The sequence below is a fragment of the Ailuropoda melanoleuca genome, chromosome 3 (genome assembly GCF_002007445.2).
Source record: "Ailuropoda melanoleuca isolate Jingjing chromosome 3, ASM200744v2, whole genome shotgun sequence".
NCBI classification, from domain to species: domain Eukaryota; kingdom Metazoa; phylum Chordata; class Mammalia; order Carnivora; family Ursidae; genus Ailuropoda; species Ailuropoda melanoleuca.
This window is the reverse complement of record NC_048220.1, coordinates 19,109,495-19,125,362: the sequence shown is the minus strand read 5'-3', so window position 1 is coordinate 19,125,362 and position 15,868 is coordinate 19,109,495. Positions and strand designations below refer to the sequence as shown.

Sequence of the window (15,868 nt, the reverse complement as noted above, 5' to 3'; positions counted from 1 at the left end):
AGCTTTCTTTTTTTTTTCTTTTCTTTTTTTAATAATCCCAGCTTTTTAAATTATTCTTTACTGGAACTCCTGGCTCTTACCATGGAAGATGCTGTCAATTTCTGTTTTGAAATTCTCTTGTGAACTCATTTAGTTGTGTTTTATTTGCAGTTGTCTTATGTGGTGTAAATCGAGAGAGGGCCCCTTCAGAGTAGTTTTGCCTAGGCTTTCAACAAGTGTTTCAACATTGAAATCATATTTGTGGTAACAAATACCCAGACGAGCTGTTTTTTTCCTAACTTAGGGTCATGGCTGAAACAGAATGCTTCTTGTTGACAACCTGTGCTTGTTTTCTGAGTTTCTACCAGATCCCACTTTTATCAAGGGTATAGTTATCTAAGGGTTCTGGCTATATGCAATCATTTCAGCACCACTTCCTCACTTTGCAAAGCCTCCAAGTTTTTTCTTTACAAGGTAAACCCAAGAGCCCAGATTTTTAAGTACAACAAACTCCTCTCAGGGCAGCTACTACTTTACCTCAGAAGCTCTGCACTCCTTCCTTCCTTCCTTCCTTCCTTCCTTCCTTCTTCTGTTTCCCTTTCTCCTTCCTTTCCCCTTCCCTTTCCCTTCCCTTTCCTCATCTGTGCATATAAAAGGATTTTTATTATATTTTTTCTACAATTCCAAGATGTCTCTAATGGGAACACTTTATGAATATCTAGTCAGTCAGGTTATCACATAATTAAAGGAAGTGGGTACAATTTGTAACATACCATATAGTAATTAAGTATAGAGAAATACATATCTATTGCTAACATTAGCTCTTAATGTACATAGAATCAAAGCATTATAGGCCTTATTCTATTATAACACTTCATATTATGCAGCTCCTTTTACCAAACTGTTAAAAGGACTGTGTAACTGCCTCAGTGAGATGGTTACATTGACTTCAAATAATATTTACCTTTTTTTCAAAGATATCTTCCCACAAGTGAGTATTGTTAATTATGAATTATTGTAAAAAATAGTGATCACTACAATATTGCCATTTCCTTTCCACAAGGTTGGAGCAGAAAGAAAAAGTTTGAGTGGGCAGCCATGGATATGAATGGACTACAGAATGATGTAACTTAATATCCACAATTAATCATTATAACTTTTTACTATTCCTTCTGGCAAATATCTGACAGACATGATTTCTAGAAAGTAGATATAGAATCGATCCTTGATTACTAGGGTAAAGGAGACAAGGGTAGAGTTCAAAAAAGAAGATGAAACATAACCTTAAATAATATATTTTCAACACAAGGCACAAAATGAACTTAATATAAACTTAATACATTTAAAACATACTCAGTATTCAGGAATATGTTTACCATTCTGCAGTTATAAAGAACAAAAATAATACAAGTTTGGTGGTTTATCACATGAATTTCTTCACGAAGAATCATCTGAACTTTTTTTATTCCTGTGGGTCTCTCAGCTAAGAACACTTCTCTGATATTTCACTGGGATTCAGGGGAAGCAGAAACTGAGACCCTCTTGCAGGTTATGCTTTCTTCTTCCTATTCTCACTTAGCACCACCTTGAAATATTTGGCTTTGGTTTGTTTTAGCAGTCATGCCTACTTCTGCCTCTGCTTTTATATTGCATATCAGAGATATCTTTGGTCTAGAAAGACCTCTCATCTGACTGCAAGGGAGTTGGTCATGCCCAAAATGCAATACACACAATGCAGCGTTACAATGTGCTATCTCCTGTTAACTGTGTATTTCCAAACAACAGAAACAGCACAGCATGTTTCCACTAATTTAAATTTTTAAATGTTTTTTCTCAAGTAAGCTATTATTTTTTATTCTGATAAATCTGAAAAAAAAAGTTAATCCATTCTGGATACTTGAAAGTTGGCTATTATTGCTTGATATGTTAATCTTCACTGTACAAAACATCTTTTCTTTTGTATATAGAAGATATAATCTTATCAATATTACTTGCATATGCCTTAAAAATCTACTGTTCCAACTGAATAAATGCTTTAGAGTACATTAATTTTTGTTAATGATTAAAAAGTAAATAGCAAAGAAAAAGAATTTTCATGAACTAAATGGAATGTCCATCAGCATTGAGTGTCTTAATATTTAAACCTTGTTTTGTGGGGAAAAAAAATCTTTCAGAAAACACATGCCCAAATTAGAAAAACAACTCTAAATAAATGAGGGAAGACACACTGAAATTTTCCCATTAATCACTTGAAATACCATACCCCAAACTTCTCAGTTAAACTAGCTAACGGCATCCTTTTCAAATACTCAAGACACAAAACGAAAACTTTATACATCTGAACAAAACATTCATTGGAACACTTGTTCCCAGGGTTATAATTGAAAGTTTTAAAATCCAGGTGATTGTTTGACAGCCACTGAGGAAAACCCTAACTATCCCTTAAGCGCCAGCATCTTTCCACTGAACAACCACCTTCAAATATATGATATTTCACCAGCTTCTAATCACAGAATTTGCCTCCCCACCCTACCGTGACCCAAAACCACTTTTTTTAGAGCATCTAAAGTGAATAATATGGTTGGAAAATATGAATGGCCCCGAATCATCCAAACATAGTGGTTAACATTTCTAGAGTTTCTGTCCTCACTGCCTTTCTTGATGTCTAGTTTCTCAATTCTTCCTCTGATTCTAAGTACTACATAGAATTTTCTCCAACCACCAAAAAATTCCAGAGAGACACCTCTCTTGGTGGTCAACTTGGGCAAAGTTGGTCCCTGTGGCTCAAAACCAACAATTGATGTAGGAAAATATATCCCTGTGGGGGTGAACATATTCAGAACCTGAGTATAATTACTGATAAAGAGGAATGGGGAAGGTTTGCTGACTTTTTTGTTACAAGTAAATGGCCAGATATATTTAGAACTTTTCTTTATCAGAAGATACAAAAATCGAATTTATCACAGGGATACCATGCCTGGTTATATATGTTGTGCACTGCTTAATTCTGGGGATACATTTACGTACACAGCAATGTAAAAAGTTCCCTATCCTGTGGTGTAGTGTACAACCCACACAAGTGGATGTGATTGGATTCATTAAGCGCCTCTTATATGCCAAGTGGTGGATACAAGGAAAGAATAAAAAGATAAGTGAGAAAGGCTTCTACTCAGAAGACAAAGAAGAGGGTGACACACAGTCATTTTTGAAATGTGATAAGGGCCCCACAATCAGTGAGTTAGAGGCCTGGGGAATTGTATTAAATAATGAATAGTTCTATTTTGCAATTCCCTTTGCCAGCAAACAAATGGAGAGAGAAACGCCCACAACAGATGATACTGAATAATATGGTAATGCAGAAAATTAAAGAATCACATAAAAATCAAAATCTTCACCGTAGGGCCAAGAATCCCGGAGTGCAAAGTATATTCAGATGTAGATGGAAAGGGATTTTTTTTTCTTTTTCTAAACATGTATCATATCATAATGCGTGAGGCTGCAACATAACTATTTGATTTACATAATGTGAAACAAGGGACTTCATCTGTAACTAAACAACATGATAAAACTATGACAAATGCACTGCTTATTTTCAAGGGTACTTAAAGTCTGTTGCACAGCCAATTTATACTCAGCAAACAAAGGAATAAAGCAAATTATTTCAACAACAACAACAACAAAAATGCAAGGTCTTTTCTCCAAAAGCACTAGATGTACCCCTCAGCACTACTGAAGAATAAATTGTGAGCAACATTTAAAAAACTCTGATCAGATTATAATTCTTAATCTTCAATTCTTCCATTGTCAACCTCTTTCAAGACGGCCCAAATAATGTATTCTTAGCTTCCTAATAACATTTGTGGGGGGCTGGGGGGGGCAGGGATGGAGGATAGTGATTCGGTTGCTGCCTAGACCTGTGATCAGGCAGATTGAAATTCTCTCATCCTTGGCTCAAGTTGGCTCAGTGTGCCTGAAGACTGCATCACGGAGTTTCATAATGAGTTTATGGAAATGATACTGTTAGAATCTGGCAACTGGGAAGGCCAATAAATTCTGTTCATGTTCTGATTTATATTGAAAAAAAATGAAATGTAGCCTTTAATATCCAAGAATGAAGATGCATCTGGGAATAAGTCTCACTGTGCAGTTTTATAGTGCCCTGGGATATACCTATAAATGATTCATTCAGAAATTATTCTATGGGTTGTATCAAATTAATATATTTCTACCATTTGGATAGCTTATTAAATTTTCTATCTTACTTGCCAATGGCATTAGTTTAAAACTAACTTTCAGAGGGACTGCACATAAACCGAAAACATTTCAGTAAATATGAGAAGCAAAGCTATCATTAACAAAATTAAACTCTAAATTTAAGAGCATTTTCAAGAGAAACTTATGTCTTCTCCACGATTTCAAGGAGAAACGTGATAATTACACTAAGAAATCATAGAGTTGACAACTGGGAGGACACGTTTTTTGTTACTACGAGCCCATAAGCACTCGGTCAGCTTTAAAATATGTACTTCATTTTATCACACAGAACAATTTAATAAATATAGTACAGAAGATATCTTTGGATTTATGAAAACGCTATTTATTTTACTTGAAACCAAAACTAACAGCTATCTAAAATTCCTTCCTGCTAAGATGCTCACATAAGATACAACACTTAATAATTATCTAAGATAAGAATATACTAGAAACATGGCACTCTGAGGTTAGCTTGTCACATGTGAATGAGACCATGGAATCCATGAAGATTTAAATTTTTGTTATCTTTCACAACTTCCTTAAAAAGCTAAAGATCTTATCACCTTTATGTTAACACTAACTAAAAAAGGATTCTTTTACCTCAATTGCTCAAATCTTTCATTTAGACTTTACTGATCAAATGGTGCTAGGCCACTTAGGATAGACATAACGCATTCCCTCTGGTGGGCTGATTTTCATTATTATGGTACTGATATGGAGTGATATGGAGAAACAGGGATCCTTCAAATAAGCCCGATTACCGGGGGGAAGTAAACGGAGAATTATTAGTCAGTAGCTATCTATATTTAATGTATCTATACTTAGACAGTTTTTTTCCTATTTTCAATCAAAAATTTTTCTATTTTCTATTTTATTTCTATTTATTCTTATTGTGATCCAAAAATCAAAAGCAATCTATTAGGTCCTATTCTAAGTCCTGGCTTATCACAGTACAAAAAATTGAAGTCAACATTTCTACTAAAGGATTAAAGAGCTGTATGAAGATTTTTTTTTCCTATAAAACATGAAATGACAACAAAACCATAGCAAACTTTACCCCCAAAAAGGTTTTTGCATTGGGTTTTGAACAGAAATCCTGTTTGGACAATGAAACTTTGATTTTCTATCCATAACTAAAAGATATCTTAGAAATAACCATGTCAAAATGCACTAACCACAAATGGGTTTTATGTACTTGTCACCTGATGAGATCTGTCTTCCTTCTCATGGTTGTTAGGTGTTCAAAATAATGCTTCTGAGACTAAAGAGGATGATACTCATAATTTGATTACTAATTCATATTTTTTCTCATTAAGATGCAATTTCTTATAGAAATTTGAGAACTACAAGAATTAGTCCATTTTTTAAAAGATTATTTATTTATTTACTTGCCAGAGAGAGAGAGCACAAGCAGGGGGAGCAGCAGAGGAAGAGGGAGTAGCAGGCTGTGCGCTAAGCACAGAGCCTGATGTGGGACTTGATCTCAGGACTCTGGGATCATGACCTGAGCCAAAGGCAGTTGCTTAACCGACTGGGCCACCCAGACATCCCATCACTAGCTGGGGTTACTTAGAGTTAAGATTTTAAAGTCTATTTCTCCAGTTTTATTTCCTATGTATTCATATAACAAAACACACTGTATTTAACTAGATACATGTAAAATATATATATTAGGATCATACCCTTTACATGCAAGTCTTGCCCCACCAATACTGTGACGTTAATTTCATTTCTCATTTCTAATACCATTTTTCTCTTCAAAGTCCTGAAAAAAGAATCTGTTAAGTCTGCTATTTTTTTTCATGTTCTAAAGGTTTTAAAAGCCACACTCTTAACTAACCATTCTTACTCCCTTGTCACTAGCTTTCCCTAGCAATGTAAGATAAGACAAAATAAAATGTTCTAGAGCATACCTACAGCAGTAACAGATGATTCTTCAATGTTTTAAGATAATGTGGGATGAAATTATAATTCTTTCTAAATTTCTTTGAGTGTAGTTAACACACATGACAAAATTATAATTTTATAAACAAGGAAAGTGAATTTAACTATGGGCTGACAAAACTATAAATATAAAAACATTTATAATATAATAATACAACAAATGGTCTTTCTGATAGTAGGTTTTTCACATGAAGTGAGTACCTGCATACCACAGGATCTTACACAATTATTTGTTTGGAGTAAAATTATTGAACATTTGCTGTTTGGTAAGTATTATACAAGATGTCTTATATTCTTGACCTGGTACTACTATCCTCATTTTGTTGATAATGATGAGACTCAAAGAAGTCATTTAATCAATTCAAGGTCACCAGCTAGTATTTGGACAAACACAGGTCACTTCTATTTGATCATCTTACTTACTGAGTTTTAAAGTTCTGTGTATTTATATGTTATATATGTGTATTCACATACATACAAATATACATTTCAATACAAATGCTTTGCTAAACAGAGGTATTGCCACCATTTTCTCTAATCCAGGGTTTGTCTTTTCATTTTCATACCAATGTCTTTTAGACATGAGGGTTTAAATTTTGAAGAAGTCAAAATGATTATTTTTAAGAATTTTTTATTGGTGCTTTTATTATATCCTATCCAAGAAATTATTATTCTCCCTATAGTCATGTAGATTTTCTGTTTTTCTTTTTTTTTTTTTTAACTAAGCGTTTGACAGCTGTAGCTTTCATGTCGCTTTCTATGCTCTGTTATGAATTAACATCACAAGGCGTAAAGCAGGGTTGAAATTCATTTTTTTTTCACACGGGTATCCAGATGTTGTAGAGCCATTTCATTAATAGGCTATCTTCCCATGACTTAATTATAGTGGTGGGTTTTTTGAGAGTCAACTAACCATATATGTATGGGTGTATTTCCAGATTCTTTATTCCACTTCATTCATCTTTACCAACTTTCTGCCAAAACCCCATTGTTTTGATTACCAAAGCTTTATAAGTTTTGAAATCAGATAATGTAAGCCCACCCAGTACAATCTTCTTTTACAAAATCGTTTTGACTCTTTTATATCCTTTCTTACCAATTTCTACCCAAAAAAGCTGGCACAAACTTTCATTGAGATTATAGTGACTCTTATCAATGTGGAGAAGATGGACATCTTGATAATATTTAGTCTTCCAATAAATAAAAACCTTTATTTAGATCTTTAATTTCTCTCAGCAGTGCTATGTAGGTATCACTTTAGTGATTTTAAACATTTTTTGTTATATCATTCTCATATGTTTTATGGTGTTGGAGGTTACCATAAAGTTTTCCAACTGTTCATTTCTACTATATATAAATACAATTGTTTTTATAAATTGACTCTATATTTTGTGACCTTCAAAAATCCAGTTATAACTTCTGGCAATTTTGCTGCTCTATTTCCTAAAATTTTCTTTGTACCGAGGCATATCACCTATGAAGAGAAACACTTTTTATTTTTTCTTCCCAATATTTATACGTTTCTTTTTCTTTTTCCCACCTTACTATACTGGCTCTGATCTTCAGTATAAAGCTGAATAGAAGTATAAGAGTGGACATCCTTGCCTTGCTTCCAGTCCTAATGGGAAAACATTTAGTTTTCACCGTCATGTGTGATGTTAGCTGTAGATTTTTTTGTGCATGTGTATGTAGATACCTTTGAATTCTTAAAGAATTCAAGAATTCATTGAGGTGGTGCTTGGGTGGCTCAGTCAGTTAAGCATCTGGCTCTTGATTTCAGCTCAGGTCATGATCTCAGTGTCCTGAGATTGAGCCCTGCATCGAGCTCATGCTCAGCAGGGACTCTATCTGCGGTTCTCGCTCTACTTCTCCCTCTCCTGTCCACTCTCTCTCTGTCTCTCTCAAATAAATAAATCTTTAAAAAAGTTCATTGAGAATTTTTGTTGACAGGGTGGCACTCCACTCCATACATTAGAGACACCATTTTTATTGTCTTTTGGATTCATTTTTTTTCTGATAGGAAGTCACTCATCGATCTTAATATTATTTCCCCTGTGTAACGTATCTCTTTCTCTGGCCAATTTAAAACTTATTTTCTGTATCTTTGGTTTTCAGTCACTTAACTAAGATACACCTAGGTCTATAAGGGTTGTGGGGTATTTTCATCAATTTGGGAAACAATTTTGCCATTACATACTCAAATAATTTTTCTTACGCATTCTCATTTCCTCCTGTTGAGACTCCAATTACAATACGTTGATCAGTAAATGCAATATCTGAACTATCTCAGGGTCAGTTTCTATTGACTACTTTTCCTTGACCATGGGTCGCATTTTCATGTTTCTTTGCTTGGCTAATTTTTATTATGTTTGAGACATTGTAGATTATAATGTTATGGAGATTCAGGATTCTGTTATCTTCTTCTGAAGAGTGCTAACTCTTGTTTTAGAAGGCAGTTCAATTACTGGCAGGTCACTCTGAAAACCTACCAAGGTTTGAGTTTATTCCTTTGTAGGGAGGATCTATGTTAGGGTAGGTCAGAGTAGACATTTCTCTGGATCAAGGTCCCCACTATGAAGGTTCAGCCTTTCTGTTTTCTCAGCTAAATATGAGGACTGATGACAAAGTATTAATAAACTTGCTACACTCTTGTGGCCTGAATCTACTCAATTCCTAGATTCTTTTAAAAATCTAACCTCTGCAACTGTAGCACTCTGGTGCTTTTGGAAAGTTTCCATCTATATATATTTAGACCAGCCTTGCAAAGTATTCACAAATGATCTTCTTGGGACCATTCTATGCATAGGACCCTTATCTTTGATACCATCAACAGGACCACTGTTCTTTACCTAGATTCCAGTTTTCTGTACCAAAAAATTGTCCCCAGGCAAAAAGCTGGGTTGACTGTCGAGTTCACTTAATAAATGTTCCTTCTTTCAGAGATTGCAATATTGCACTGCTCATGCTCTAATTGAAAGCAATAGCAGGTCCACCTACATAGCTGGAATGGAAGTCCAATTGTGTTCTAACAATAAATTTTTTTCACCTTTATGAATTATTTATAAGTAGAATAGCTTTTATATAATTCAGCAACAAGGAGCTATCATGAATTTAATAGACCCATTACAGAAAATCATGGTTAGATGTTACTGTGTATTCTGTGATGCGAAATGTCAATACCTTTCATATTAAAATTAAATTGCCAGAGAATAATGAATTACTTTTAATTTTTAATAGTTCTAAGCAAGAAATTTATGATTACTAATATTGAGTGCTCATATGGAATATACTGTTGCTCATTATTTCACCTTTTTATATTTACCCTTAATGCTGCATTACAAATGTGTGTTAGTACTATAAACATTCACAAAGCAGCCAAAAACTAATTAGCTAGAGATTTAATTGAAACTTTTTTCTCAGATGGTATCAGAAAGTTTGTCAATTGCTGAGTTTAACATATTGAGTGCTTTATCCATATGGTGATGACTGAAAAAACACAGTGTAGATTCATCGTTTTGAAGTTCCACCAAAATTTGCTTATCATCATCAATGGCTATGTCTTCATATTCAAAATAGAAGGTAAATTTTTTAAAAATTTTAATTATTTATTTGAGAGAGAGAAACAGAGAGTGACAGAGAGCACAGGTGGGGAGGGGAGGGAGAAGCAGGACCCCCACTGGGCAGGGAGCCTAATGTGAGGCTCGATTCCAGGACCCTGGGACCATGACCTGAGCCCCTGGGATCATGACCTAAGCCAAAGGCAGATGCTTAACCGACTGAGCTACCTAGGCGCCCTAAGTGTAAATATTTTTTTTTTAATTAACTAGCCAAAAGTTTGTTAATATGCCATCCAAAATGTGCCTGCTCAGAAGTCAGTTATTATAAATTGAGGGAAATGACAAAAACCATTATGCCAAAAGTTTTTTGGAACACAAAACCTGGAATAAAAGCATTCTCTGAAAAAATTAATCTGATTAACAGCACAGCCATTGAATTAGGAATGTTGTTTAACTGGCTCTGGAAAACTTACCTTGTTATAAGTATAGCTGCATCCACTGAAGTCATGTCCTCTCCCCAGCTTGTTGACATCTCTAAATGTATATCATTCTTTTTGCCAAATTCTTCATGCTGCCACTTACAAAAACTCTCTAGCATTTTCTCTCCATGGTGCCCAATATATAGATCTGCCTGCAAAATAAGATATTTCACTTTAAGCCAAATTATTCTCAGATATACAAAAAACTAAAAACTGAGAAGACATCATGAATTACTAAAGCAGACTGCTGACCATAACATTAATTAGAACCTGGAAGACATTCAGAATTAATTTAGCCTGAGCTAAAAATCTTGAAACTTTGTGAGGGTACAATAACTACAAAATCTGTTCCACGCCATATGAAAAAGAAGAGAGGTGTATTAAGAATGCGGAACTTTGAGACTTAAATAACTTAATTATTTCTATAATTTAAGAACAAATGTTTTCCAAAGTTCTAGTTAAGCAGCATACTAAAACAGTACCACAGAATATTCTGTTTAAAATGAATTACAGATAAGAAAAGGTTTCAAAAGCACATGTTTAAATAAGAAAATAAAACTGTCATTAAAAATCACTTTTAAAAATTACATCTTGGAAAGTTAAGGTTTGTTGTCAGGAACCTTGGAAACTAAGAACATTCCATTTTTAGAATAAAACTGAGGTATTATCCAAATCTAAAGGCCAGTTTCATGTATAGTTTAAGTGACTTTGTGGATATTTCTGGATTTTTAAGTCAATAAAATGCACACTCCTCACATTCATTTTACTTAAAAGTACCTGAACACAACTTCTCACCCACTTAATTGAACAAAAACTCAAGACTTTCTTACTGGAGTTTCATGGAGCAGAATAAGCTTTATCACACGAAGATTGACCTGCACACCAAGACTCTTGTGTTGGAAAAGGTTAAAAACCTAAAAACAAATAAAAATAAAAATCCTAAAATAAAACTGAAAATCATGCTTATTTTTCCTAAAGCCCAGACATGGGAGAAGTCTCAATTTAGTTTATATATATACATATATATATATATATATATATATATATGTATATGTATATGTATATATATACACACACATTTAAATAATTTTAAAATTAGCTTAATAAGCAAGAATAACTTAGGCAATTCATTTTAAATACCAAGAGGTTTAGACCTAGCCTTCTAAGATACTCATTGCAGCCTTGACTGTCTAGGCATTTCAGCAGGATACAGAGGGAAGGTTGGCCTTTCACAATACTGAAGACAAGCATTTTAGTAACTAAACCCTAGAATTTTTCTTAAGACCACAAAATGCCAGTGTCTTCCTTTCTTCTGAGAAACAGTCCTGAAAACTGAGCCTGCTTTATGCTACTTCCCAATTCATTCCTCGGAGTATTTTTTTTTTCTCTCCCCAAGCTAGCTGCCAAAAAAGAAAAGGGTTTTCAAAGCTCTTCTCTTCAATGCTACCCAGGAAGACAACCTTGCCGGCGACTGTTGATTAATGGTATTAGATCCTCATTATAACTGTTTTTTTCCAAAGCATGGCATGTGTAGCAATGCTGGAAAGCAAGGTGAATTTTTATGTGGTGCCTTGATTTTTTTGTAAAATTTAGTATTTATTTAATTTGCAACAGAATGTAAAACCAAACCCCTACCTTCAGATCTAGAACTACTTAGAAGAAACTGAAGTTGGTAGGCTATGTTAGTCTACCCGGTAACAGAATGCTGGCGGAGTGCTCTGGAGGTAGCTGAACATAGAAATGACGGAAGTGTGGGAAAATCTGTCCACTGCTCAACAAAGCCAAATAGTAAAAATGAGCAAAAACAGTAAAAATGGAATTTTGTGAAACAGCATATATTTACCCTTGAATCAGGGGTTCCTACCCTGCCTCATATGGAAACTGGCTTTGGCTTTTATTTATGTTCATTCTCCCCTAAGAACCAGTCTTCACTCCAACCTTCTAACTCTGCCTTGCAAAGGTTTAAGCAGCAGGGTATGCAATTAAGTCAAAGGATTCATTTGGTGGTAAACATCTGTAAGATGGTAGGTACAAACTCGATTTTTGCAGTCCACAAATTGCTAACTGAACTTAGCTACGTGTGACCCAGCTTCTTAAGAACTGAGCTATTTGCTATGAAGTCTTACTCATAAACTAGTATTAGAGCTGACATCAAATCTTACATACCTACGTGAGAGCTCAGTGGATTACCAGCCTCCCCTTTTGTGCCACCTCCTAATGTATAATAACTTTGGGTGGGGCCACGCATACAAAAAAGTATAACATTTCTAATTTCAGCAAATGGCCTTTTATAAGAGAATGAAAAGAAGGGCATAAAAAAAGAGAGAAAAGACTAACAGAGAGCTTTGCCACATCAAAGTCGACAATCAGGATGGTTTCTCTTACTAGAAGATGTGAATTATTATTTTGATATCTCTTTTGAGATGGAGCAATTTGGCATACCCAAAGCATTTTTTTTTACTGATGTCAATAAAAGAAAGGAATAGTAATGAGTTAATTTTTAAAGAATGTCATTATACTCACACATTTCTTCCTTAGAGTTTTCTTGAAAAAATTCCAAGCGCACTTTAAAGTTTGCCTACCATATTTAAGATGGTTAGAATGAATCTCCTGGCTGCATCTGCTCCATGATAGGAAACCATTGCTGGGTCTGCAACCACTACAGTCTCTATGTTGTATTCTTGAGGTAATTTGTATGAATATCGTTTCCCTCTTCCACTTTCTGTTATTTTTTTAGATCTAGGTCTTCCTTTATCTGCAACAGAGAAACGGATTTTCCAATGTGACTCCATATTGGCAAAATGAATAAAAAATTTCTATTTCTTCAATGATTTAAACAAGTGTTTATTTAATATCAAAATATGTTGATGGTGATACAATGGTGAGCAAAAAACAAGCAAGTTCCCTGCACACATGGAATCTAAAAGGGCACCTGGCTTCAGAGCATGACTTTGGAATCAAACAGACCAGACTTCTACCATTTATTAGCTCTGCCACTTGGGAAACTAACATCACTCAGTTAGCCTTGGTTTCCTCATCTATAAAGTAAATACAGCAACATCTACCTTCTAGTGTTGTTGATGTCTTATAATAATATCTCATTACTCAAATGTCTAGCAGAGAGTAAATAAAATAACCCAATAAAAAAAAGCACAATTTTCTTTTTTAAACCAGTGACAAAATAAAGGTCTACTTGCAGAAATTGCTTTAAGTGATTGCCTCACACATCCTCAATTCAGGCAGAAGCCCTTAATTACTAAAACATTATGCATGGGTTACAAAAGACTTGGTTCTGCCTTCCATCAGGATCCCACAGTAGAAGTTCCTTAGGGAAATAAAGATTCTCCAAATAGAGCCAACTAAAAGCAGTAACCACAAATAAACATATTTATACATTTAAGTACATAAAATGTAAAATTTGTTTATTAAAACATGCCACTATCAGAATGAAAAGCATGCCACCAAGTGGGAGAAGATAGTTACAATACTTTTCCATAATAAATTAAAAGCTATTCTAAATCAGTAACAGATAACCCAACTGAAAAATTGGCAAAAGACTTGAACAGCCATTTCTCACACGCAAAAAAAGACATCCAAATGGCTAATTAGCATATGAGAAGGTGCTCGGTCTCATTAGTCTTCAGGGAAATGCAAATTAAAACCACAATTAATTAAATTACCTAAAATCCCCAGAATGGCTAAAATAAAGAGATGATTATATTAAGTGTTGACAAGAATGTGGGGACAAATGGAAGTCCTATACATATACAAGCTGGGAGTTTAAATTAGGATAAACATGTTGGAAAGCTGGCTGGCAGTAACCACTAAAGTAAAACACTTACATATCCAATGATCAATGATCTAAAACATACACTCGTCAGAAATGCATGCAAATCACATCTACAAATTATTCAGAGTACTATTCTTAATAGTTCAAATAACCATCAATAGTATAATGGATGAAAAAATTTGGGCCTATTCATACAATGGAATGTTCTAGAGCAAGGAAAATGAACCAACAACTGCAATGTACAAAAACATGGATGACCTTCCCAAATACAATGCTGAGCAAAAAAGCCAATTACAGAAGAGTCGGTGGCATATGCTTCCATTTATAGAAACAAAAACCAGGAAGACGTGATGTTAGATGGCAGGATAGTAAATATCTTGGGGGAAGAGATATCAGTGCTTAGGAGTGGACATAAGGGGGACATCTGTGGTGCTGATATTTTCTGTATCGTGATTTGAGTGTTAAAGACATGGGGAAATTTTGGGAAATTTTCATTCTCATTTCGGGAAAATTTAGCAGTTGGACACATCATTTGTGAACTTTCTGTATGCATGTGGTACTTCAATAATGAATTTATTAAACAGCTTTACTGAGATATAATGTACACAACAACACATGGAGCCATTGAAGTGTACACCTTTAGTCTTAATAAATGTCTACACTTGGGCAACCATCTCCACAAGGCATTGTTTTGTTTTTGTTTGTTTTAATTTTTAATTTTTTTTATGTGAAGTTCGATGATTCATTTGTTGCGTATAACACCCAGTGCACCATGCAATACGTGCCCTCCTTACTACCCATCACCAGTCTATCCCATTCCCCCACCCTCCTCCCCTCTGAAGCCCTCAGTTTGTTTCTCAGAGTCCATTGTTAAATCATTGCCTGTTCTGCTCCTTGCCATTTACCAAAATTCTGTTGATGTCCCTAAACTGCTCAACCTCCTTTCCCAAACCTGTTCTTGGGAGCCGACATCTTTACCATATTCTTTACTATAATTTTAACAGAATCCCTAGAAGTAAACATGGGTGTTTAGTAGAGTCCCATGGAGATAAACATGTATGTTCAACTGGTCATGTTTTCCTGGGTGTCTCTAACTTTTTTTTGAATCTCAAAGTATGTATTCTCACAGTTCTAGTCCATCATGGTGGCTTTCCTTGAGTCCTGTTGCAGGTACTGTGGCCTTGGTTTGTTGATTCAATTTAAGGCTATTCCATTCCACTTTGCAAACTATCTATTCCACCTTTCTTGCCCTCCAACATCTTTTCATGGTGCCGGGATTAATTTATACCTTGAATTTTTGAACCAATGGTTCCCTTCTATCACCGACTTCTAAGCCCGACTGAGTTACTTCTGAGATCTAACACGAACTAGAATCCACTACCATTGCTGGAAACTCTACTGTTCTGAGATATCTTCATTATTTACACTTTCTCCTTTTCTTTCCAGCAGTGACCCAGACTAAAGTCTATTTAATGAATGAAGTTTTACCCAAATTATCAAAAAGAATTAGTTAACTAGGTTAACAAAAGTGTTATTAAGACAAACACAAAGACTCCCTACTTAAAGATACTAATAAAAAAGTATTATGTCATGAAACACGACAACGCTAAAGGGCAAAAACAACAGTAGCCATATGCAACAGGACCACAAGAGTTTAAAGTACACTTTATGAATCCACATTTAGTAATTAAAACCAAAGATCTTGATGAAAGACAACATAAGAAATTGGTTTTATCTGTATCTTGAGGTCGATGACAATTAGGAATGAATTTTGCAGTTTTTCTAATCATAATCTCAAACTTATCCACAGTTAGTATATTGTTACATACACTTGTAATATTTAGTAGGTGGCATTCCTACAAGTA

The 15,868-nt window shown here is 34.6% G+C and overlaps 1 protein-coding gene across 3 annotated transcripts in view; it reads right to left on the bottom strand.

Annotated features, from left to right (window-relative positions):
- The window catches only part of ADAMTS19 (ADAM metallopeptidase with thrombospondin type 1 motif 19), a 478,977-nt gene that overhangs the window by 158,777 nt on the left and 304,332 nt on the right, over positions 1-15,868 (bottom strand). For all 3 annotated transcript variants that reach the window (XM_034655959.1, XM_034655958.1, XM_034655957.1), the window contains 3 exons: positions 12,796-12,968; positions 11,044-11,127; positions 10,208-10,365 (listed from right to left, as the gene is read on the bottom strand). In XM_034655959.1, the coding sequence (XP_034511850.1) occupies positions 10,208-10,365; positions 11,044-11,127; positions 12,796-12,968 (415 nt within the window). The remainder of the gene's footprint in view (positions 1-10,207; positions 10,366-11,043; positions 11,128-12,795; positions 12,969-15,868) is intronic.